Raw genomic sequence first — 9,419 nt, forward strand, 5'->3', positions numbered from 1 at the left:
CTGTCCAGAAGCACGTGAATAGCTTTATAAAGAACAGATCGGGGCGACTACTCGTTTATGTTAATCCGCCAATGGATAAGGAGCAGACAGAAATAGGTCAGCGCTTGCGGCATGTAGTGTATACGAGATCATTTCGATCGCCTTAACAAAGAAGCTTACCGCTCAACGTTGCGTGAAACCCGACGACCGTTCGTTGTGCATCCCGTCCTTGCATGTCGCCATATATATAAGACGCGAGGCTGATTGCCACCATCGTGTGCGTCGATGGACTCACGCGACAGTGACAAGCAGCGGTTTTGAATAGATAATATGGCGCTCCGAGTCACCGACCAACCTCGGCGCCACGCACTCGCACTGTATAATCCGCCTTTTACATTTTCTCTGTGCTGACACCTGCTTTCTTGGTATGAAATTGGGGGCTGGTACAACTGGTATGGCCAGAACAGAATACTCCAGAGATTATGACACGTTTCGCGACCTTCCCACCATGAAAAAATAAGAAAAAAAAGCGGATTTCCCTTAATCGTACGTGACAGATGAATATGCTCAAACAGTTAAAGAAAAAAACTACAAAATCACTACCAATGATACTGCGGAAGACACCACAAAAAAAAAGCTAATACAAAAGCGAAGCGCGTAAAAAAATACACGGTTTTACAGTAGAGTCATGGAGGTCCGCCGTGTGTCGTAGATAGGACGCTGATGGAATGCGAAGCAGCAGCGGTGTCCACACCCGGTAGAAACGGGAGTCGACGCGGGTGCTGAAAGCACGGTTTGATTGATATGTGGGGCTCAACGTCCCGAAACCACCATATGATGAGAGATCCCGTCGTGAAGGGCTCCGGAAATTTTGACCACCTGAGGTTCTGTAACGTGCACCCAAATGTGAGCACACGGCCCTACAGCATTTTCGCCTCCATCGAAAGTGCAGCCGCCACAGCCGGGATTAGATACCGCGACCTATACTCTGAGTTAAGTTTGGGATGATGGATGTAATCCCGATGGTTCAGATGGCCACGACGACACGTTCAAGGACTGGACAGGCCCGGTTACTCAGTTCCTGGTAAACTTCAGTTTATTTACACACCGACACTTATTTGCAAACAAAAGCCGGGGCGGCCACTAAACTGCAATTAAACTGGGATTCCTGCAATTTCGATCGCAGATAAACGAGCCGATAAAGTAGACAGATTTAGTTACGCGTCACCAGCAGCCATACGGACGCCGTCTGCTAGCCATTTTCAATGACATGCAGCGTCTATACGGATCTGTCTACAGAGTTTACAGCCGACGTGCGGTCGAGCGTTGAGGATGGTGGAGAGGGTGAAGCTAGAGAGAATTCTGTTGCGAACGGACGAAGGGGCCGGTAGCTTCTGCGGTTATGGGAGTGAGCGACGTCATCGCGCAGCAGCGACTTGACCTACATGGCACCGCTCCAGCACCTGCGGCGAGGGGGTTTGTGCAAACATACGGGAAATCGTTACACATGCTAGTCAAACAGCTGCTTCGCATCTAATAATCATCACCATGACCAAGTCCGCACACCGTCACCGACCAAGCACTCGGTTGACAAGAGACGCGTCAACGTGCGGACCTAATTGTACTCATCACCAACGTGTTCCCACGTTAACTTTCAGTGGACGGGTGTGGAGAGTACATAGTGTGATTTGCCCAATTCCTGTGGCACATATGCGCTACAGTAGTTTTTAGGGGGCGAAGCTGCCGCGGCTGCATTTTCAATGGAGGCGAAAATTCTGTTGGCCCGTGTGCTCAGATTTGGGTGCACCTTAAAGAACCCCAGATGGTCGAAATTTCCTGAGCCCTCCACTACGGCTTCTCTCAAAATCATATGGTGGTTTTGGGACGTTAAACCACATATCATGATCAACCGCTGATAATGCTGCAACGTCGCAGCAAACCAAGAGGCCTAACGGTCTTCAGCTTTTTTTTTTTTTCAAAGGCACCGCTTGAGTGCTTTGCACCGCATGACTACCCAAGCTGCGCGACGAACGAAACTGAAAGTGTAGAAAAAGATCCGTAGACATATTGCTAGCTAATGCTATCCAATCCGAAGCCTGTACTTCCCATCATTCCTATGGTGGTACAATGATCGCAGCGACTGTTTCCTCTTGTGTGAAACTCTGTGCGGGAATGTTACACATTCAACTGAAAAGTTTGTTCTATTTATACGTACTATCAGCGTCAAATGAAACCCAAACAGCGGCAATTCTTAGCGATGGTATAGTGCGCACCGTCTAGTTATCACCATTTACAGGCGCGCGCATCCTGTTCGGCCGATCTGCGCATATATGCGTGCCTGTCATCCATGGTGACAAGAGCTCGGCACGCACTATATCATCGCGAATGATTGTCGATGTTCGGGTTTCATTTGATGCCGATAGTACATGAAACAGGCCAGGAACTCATTTTAATGGCTCTCAATTTCATTAAGTGAAAACGCTAAATCATGAAAATCATTGGACGAAACTACTTTATTCGAATCATTCATAAAAACAATTAAAAGAAACGAAAGTGTTTTGGGGCCTTAAACCCCACACATTAAAACGAAAGTGCACGGCATTTTGTTTTTCATCCTATTTCAGTCCCATCAATTACTTCTACATTTCAGTTAAATTATATTGATGACATATCACATATTTGGTTTTCGTATCTTCGTGTAATCATATTAAGCGACTTCGTTTTCAAGCTCACCTATCTGCAGCACAAGGCCAGTCGCATATGCCTATACATACATGGCGTGGGATGACTGTACGCGTTGTCTTGATGACTGGATGGATTCGGCTACATCCGCGCCATGACTCACGCCTCGAGCTGCGTTCGAGGCCCTCACAGCGTCGAGAGTGCACGCTGCGCGCTATTATTTGGCACAATAGCACCTACTACTAATGGCAAAATGGCCTACGTACTGCGCACAATATGGGTAACGCAAAATATAAATTAGAGAGCAGACGACAGGAGCATAAGGCACAAACAACGCACATGCCTTATACTTATGTTCTCATCTGTCTCTAACAACAATATCTGCGGTTTTACTCCTCATGCATGAAAAACAACGATATGGTTATGAGGGACGACGCTCCGTCTCATTAGGCTCTGCCCCTCGCTCTCTTCATACAGTTAACGAATTATGTACAAGAAAAAAAAACAGGCTGAAGACCTGACTTGAAACGCTGATCTCATATACTTCACGGTAAATGAGGGTTCCACAGAATGGGCCATCAGACTTTTGGTCGAACTCCGAAAGCGCCTTAATGCTGTCGATCGCGATAACAGACCAGTCGCCTGCCCGGACAGCTTTAACGTCCTTGCTAGCGCTAAGTACAGTATCAATTTTTCAAACATTGGAACGTGCGAGCGCGCATAGCCCGCGCTCTGCGGCGACTGCCTATACAGCACCATCAGCCGACAGATAAAAGAAAGCGCATCCCCGCTTTTGGTGGCATCGCCCGTTGCTAGACCAGAGCGCGGGAGTACCATTTAGCAGCGCTTGTCGAACGGTCACGGCTTGTTTCGTTTGCCAACGGTTGACGCGAAAATCGGTCGCGATTTCTTTATCTGTCAGTTGATGGTGCTGTAGGCAGCCGCCGCAGAGCGCAGGTCACGCACTTGCGTCTTCCCCTTCAAAAAAAAAAACACACACACACTGTAAAAGGTTGCGGGTTCGATTCTTGGCCACGGCGGCCACATTTCGATGGGAACGAAATGCAGAAACTCCCGTGTACTTGGATTAAAAACCACAGCAGGTGAAAATTTATCTGGAGACCCGAATTATACGGCCAGCCTCGTCACTAGGTTATCGCGATTCTAGTACCAAAAGAAAAAAAAAAACTGCTGTACATTAGCCATTTTCCAGGGAATGGAGCAACGAAAATTTCTTACTCGGAAGCTTCTACAACATCCACGGTTACTTCCAAGAGCACACAGGAATCACGTAATCATTTTTTTTTTAAATTTCGACCCCAGCAATTGTTTCTTATTTAAAAGCACACGGCTAACAACGCCAGAAATAATTGGAAGTGAATGAGTGCCCGATAGACTAACCGGCAGCCTGGGAAAGAAGAAAGGTGCGCCGCTTTCACTAGCGAGTAGCGAAACTTTCGTTACCAAACCGGTCTGACTTCAGTAGCCACATTGAAAATAACGCTACTTGCGAAGCAAGCCTTCCTGACGGACCTAGCTTGTGCATAGATTTATATATTTAATTTACATATATATAAACACACATCTACAATACATGGCTTGCCCCCAGATTTATCATTATGCCTATACAGAAAGCCAAGTCATCTTATGCAAAACGAAACTATGCCCGCTTGAGCACGTGGCAATGCGATGGCGTCACAAGTCTTCGTTTACTGAGGAAAAGAATCCTCTTGAGCCAATACGCGGCATGGTCCTTCCATTAGCCGACCTGTCTCCATTCCCTTTGTCTGTCCCTCTGAGAGGTTTCCTTTTGCAAGCATAAATCATCAAAAAAAAGAAAACTGCAACGCCCGCGCTTTCTTTTTTATTCGACCTTCTTGCAGTGCTCAGCCTTAAAATGTGCTCGGTATAAAGCACGCTTGGTAGACAGTTAAGCACTCCGTACACGTCCGCGCGCCCATCCAAAAAAGTACGAAGGCAACGTCACAACATAGAAAGTGGCCACTAACTATATACGCAGTCCATCGCTCGGCGCACTGTGACGCAACGGGCACGACCGACTAGACCGGGCGTTACGGCCGAGTTTGCCGGCGTTAAAAGCGGCTGGCAATTAGCAGTAGCCGCATAGCCTCCTCCTCCCCACTCGTCGTGCCTTTTGTTTTACTTTTGTTCACCTCAGCGCGGAAGGTCACACAGCGTTGCGGCGAAAGTGGCCCCCACCAAGACGACCACGGGAGTAGAAGAAGATAAAAGAAAACTGGTCGGGGACGCAGGAAGAATGCGCTTCTTCGGGCAGTCTTTTTTTTCCTTATGCCGCGAGTGTCGCTGACAGCGAGAAAGAGAGACCACGGCAACCACGGCCACGAAATAAACGGTCACCCACGAAGAGAATGGCGAGGCAACAAGAGAACGAGGAAGACGGGCCCCGGTGGCCGACATTCATCCCCTCGCGTAGACGCCGCAGGTCAGCCCAACCAAGCTCGCGGTCCAAATCTGGAACCTCGTCACGAACACGCTCAATTTATCACGGGCTGTTTTCCTATTCACTCGAGAAAAGGGTTCCATTTCTCTCTTTTTTTTTATTCCTCTGCAGCGGCTAAAGCCTTTGCGATAAGTCGGGAGCTAATGCCGAGGAGAACATGCCTGGCATGACCACGTTCATCACCCGCTTATCTCGTGTTGCATGCCACGGCCAGCGTTTCCGTCTAGAAATGCACCGAGCGACACAAAAAAAAAGCACGTCCCCTTTTCCTCCTGAAATGGTTAGTTCCTCGCTCTCCCACCAGTGGCGGCATACTTCGTAACAGACAACCTCGGTGTGCGTGCTGGCGCTTCAGACAAGCGACTTGTATTCGCTAACTCCATCGGTATAACCTACTCACGATCACAGAACACAAGAGGCCATTAAACGTGCCACCGATAATTGACGTTACGCATCGCGCACATCAAGAGCGGCATCTTCAAGAGAGCTTACATTGAAAATAAATGCGTAGAATCAAGCGTACCCGCAGTGCCTTTTCCGCGTCTTCATTTCGCGAGAACTTGAAGCTGCAGCTTGTGCCCAATGCCGTTATAACATTACGAATTCCACTTATCTGATACAAACGAGCACGAAAGTCACCCTGTGTTAGTCATTTGAATTCTGGTATTACGAGGCACAACCTAGTGGAGAGCTCAGGAGTAATGCTGACCGTGTGGAGATCATAAACGCGTCTCCAATTCATGTTACTGGAACGATTTATTGCTTTGAGACGCCATCTGAATGCAGCGGTTTTATCCCTCGCCCTAACTTAATTAAGGCCGCTAAGCCACTCCGGCACACCGCCGCCGCAGCGTCTTCGTAGCTATGATGGTGGCCCTGAAGAACGTGGGTACACTTAAACGTGAATTACAGTCTCCGTAAAGCTGCATCCAGCTCAAAGACTGTTCAAGGCAAGCAATTGCACAGCAGCCTTTCCTTAACCGGACGTTTACCACTCTTTTTTATTGTTGTTAACAGCATTGCACTGGAAATATCACTACGCCTAACCAACCAGCCAAACTGGTGCAGTTGCTTTGAACACACAAGTGTGACTTATCCATTCGTACAAGGCATCAGACGTGTGTGGATTAAGTTTTTACCTTGTATAAGCAACCTTGCTGATGCCTTGGTGTAGTATCTAATACTTTGTGCTTCAAGCACGCTTTGACAATGCAGACTGCATTGTTCATAGAACCACATATGCTCGGCACTCAGTTTTTGTCAGAGGTTTAATTACGTTCAGCCCCATTTCTCAACAGGAGACCCACCCACGCTGCGCTAAGGACATACCACAGGTGTCATACAACAAATCCTTAGGGCTCATACATCATAAGCCAAAGTTGATGACGAGGCAGACTACAGTTTAATAAATAGTGGTAAAATATAATTTTATTAACAATGCTATTGCTTCCGCATAAACAAGGTGGCATTTGAAGTGTGTTAATGTGTCATGTTTGCAAAGGTAAGCATGTTAACTTGTGACATTCTCTTTTCTTAATCTCCTGACTAAGCAATCATGGTGTGAGCAAATGCTCCAGCGAATTATCAACGCCAATTGTTATCTTTACACATGTGTTACACACACATAAAACGGCAGCAGACTGAAATACCAATAAGCCGAAGCCACCAACAGCAACCGGTGGCTCATGGAGCATGCGTCATAGCTATATCCAATTTAACATGGACAGAGCTATGACACCAAAAAGCACTTTAAGCACCATTTGCCTGCAACACATGTTCGACTAGCCACGAAACAACAGTGTCTCGCAAAATGAGTAAGGTACCGTGAAACTTCGACCACTTGCCAGGGCTATTTCACATATGCTATTAGTTAAAACCGCGCGGTTCTGCAAGATCAAATTCTTGTAGAACTAAATCATGCAATGAAATGTGCTTTCCAAATTGATAACGTGAGGAACCGTGGCCGTTCTCTATGCGTCACATTCGTCACAAGTGTCAATTCCGGCATAATGCGCGAGCTATCAGTCGCCTATCACCTATATCAGACGGAACACGCGCAGCTGGTCTCTGGCGGATGGCGGCACCTAACGGCTGGGACAAGCTACCGATTGCAGAATGAAGCGCTACATGGGGGAATTGAGACAAGTTGTCCCGTCTCATCATGCACTCCGGCAATACGAGCGTCAGTGGGCGCCCAGTGAGGCGCAGGCATCGCCGTTGATCGTGGCAAGGACGGGGGTGGGCCGACCTCCCGATTTCCCAACTGTGCAGTGAGCGCAGCTGTGTACTGCAAAGTATAATAATAAAGTTCCAGTCACGCGCGATCGGCAGAAAGCACCGCGTTTCGTAAAAGAGTCGTCCAGCAGCGCGACTTCAAGCGCGTGCGTCAACACACGGGCTCGTAGCTATTTTCTGACGCTTCTCCGGTTCAGGCGCGAGCCAGAAAAAAAGCCGCGGGTTCGCGGCTCCGGGAGTGTACTTGACTCGTGAAAATGCATCGGCAGCAGAAGCAGCAACGGCACAGCAGCCTTGACCGTGGCCCGGCCTGTGCAACGGCCGGGCGACTGGCAAGGGCGCCGACCGAGCATCGGAGCCCCCGGGAGGAGAGCGCATCGGGAGCGCCGCGCTCCCATGCTCACTGCGGCATCGGGTTCACTCGGCCAAAGGCAGGCCAAAGTGTTCACTAAGCGATTGGGAAGTAGTCAGCCAGTTCGTACTCACTTTCCTAGTTCTTCCTTCAGCTCGTAGTTGTCACTGAATCGTGTTGTCGGTGTCGGGGCCGCCATATTGATTAAACTGGATGAAGGGAGATGAAAGGTCTCGCGGAATCTCATCCTAGGCGAGAGCGCCCTGATTACCGCTTCTCGACGCGCGCTGCGTCTTGCTCGTGCGCAGCCTCGGTGGCGCCCCCTTAGCGGCCTGACGCGGACGCCGCCACGCCGCCGCTGCGGCGCGGCGTGAATAGCGCCGGCCCGAGAGGAAACTAGTGGCACCTGGGCGCCGTGTCGAAAAACACGCCCGCCCTTTCTCCGGCGTTTCGAGAGAGGAGACCAGAGGGGCGCGCGTGCACAAACAGCTGGTCCGGAATGGTTCGAATGACTCGGCGCTCATCGCCCGGTGTCAGCGCTGTGCAAACAATCGAGCCTCTTATATGAGAATACTCGGCGGTGGCCTGTGGAGTCAGCTTACGTAATAGATCGAGGACTCGCTGAAGGAATGCTGCTTAGATGTCATTTCCTATTGCCGATGGCTCTAGCAACGAAACATCAATCTACTGTACAGTGATCCATCAACCGTGATACACCATATGTATCGAGCGGCAAAGTAAACTCGTACGGGATAAGGGAGGTAGAATGACGAATAGCTTAATAGCTTAATTTCTCTGAAGTACGAATGCAAAAATTGGGAGTACGCAAAGCAACCCCAGGTGGTCGAAATTTTCGGAGCCCTCCACTACGGCGTCTATCATAATCATATGGTGGTTTTGGGCCGTTAAACCCAGGTACCAATCATCAATCAATCAATACGCCAAGCGCATTGTGTAGCCGATTTTCGTCTTTGCATTTGATATTGTTTTAACACCGGAATGGCCAGTTCGAGCGACAACGATGGTGCGCAGCCAATAAAATAAAGAAAGAAATATGGGCTAGAATTCGCGTGTTTCATTCTTGCACTGGTGTCCTAATAAAAATTCGAGCTCGTGTGAGTGACAGGTGGGCCGATTCTTTCAGAGAGTCGAATGACAATATACGCTGGTGGGAGGGAAATGTGAGCGCCGGTTTAGTGTGTGATACCTATCAATGGAGAACAATGTTCAGTCACATTGTCGGACACAGTTTCTTCTATCGCTATTGTTGAGACATCCGAAACAAACAAGGTAAAGCAACATATACCTATCCGCCAAAGTTCCTGGTACGAGGCAGGTCATGGCGCAGAAATTTTGAAGCCAACAAAGCTTTTCATCCTTTTATTAATTATATAACCCTCTGTGCTAAATATGGTAGCAAGCTTCTCGAGAGATTATCCACGCAACATGTGGGAAACGTGTGCTAATCTCAGCGTGACATTTAAGGTACAGTCCGATCTTTTTATGACGAAGTCAGATCGGTACTATGACTTCGTTCGGCATATCCGACATTCGTTCTAAGAGCAGAGATAAAAATCTGCTCCAGCAAATCATCATTATGGCGCGCGCAAAAATCATACCGATTATTTTCAGCTTGAAACTTCTTATGAAGGAGGCAACACTGGACTACTTCATTGTGGCATTTCTAAC

At 48.5% G+C, this 9,419-nt stretch overlaps 1 protein-coding gene across 39 annotated transcripts in view; it reads right to left on the reverse strand.

Annotated features, from left to right (window-relative positions):
* CaMKII (Calcium/calmodulin-dependent protein kinase II) overlaps positions 1 to 8,036 on the reverse strand; it is a 243,703-nt gene extending 235,667 nt beyond the window's left edge. For 12 of the 39 annotated variants that reach the window (XM_075879741.1, XM_075879734.1, XM_075879753.1 and 9 more), the window contains exon 1: positions 7,865 to 8,033. In XM_075879741.1, coding sequence (XP_075735856.1) covers positions 7,865 to 7,977 — 113 coding nt within the window. In that variant the 5' untranslated portion in view covers positions 7,978 to 8,033. Of the gene's footprint in view, positions 1 to 7,864 lie in introns of all 39 variants that reach the window. The other 27 variants (XM_075879742.1, XM_075879737.1, XM_075879761.1 and 24 more) reach the window with 6 other exon arrangements.
* Between the last annotated feature and the right edge of the window lie 1,383 nt (positions 8,037 to 9,419).

Source organism: Rhipicephalus microplus, chromosome X (genome assembly GCF_043290135.1).
Source record: "Rhipicephalus microplus isolate Deutch F79 chromosome X, USDA_Rmic, whole genome shotgun sequence".
Taxonomy (NCBI): Eukaryota; Metazoa; Arthropoda; class Arachnida; order Ixodida; family Ixodidae; genus Rhipicephalus; species Rhipicephalus microplus.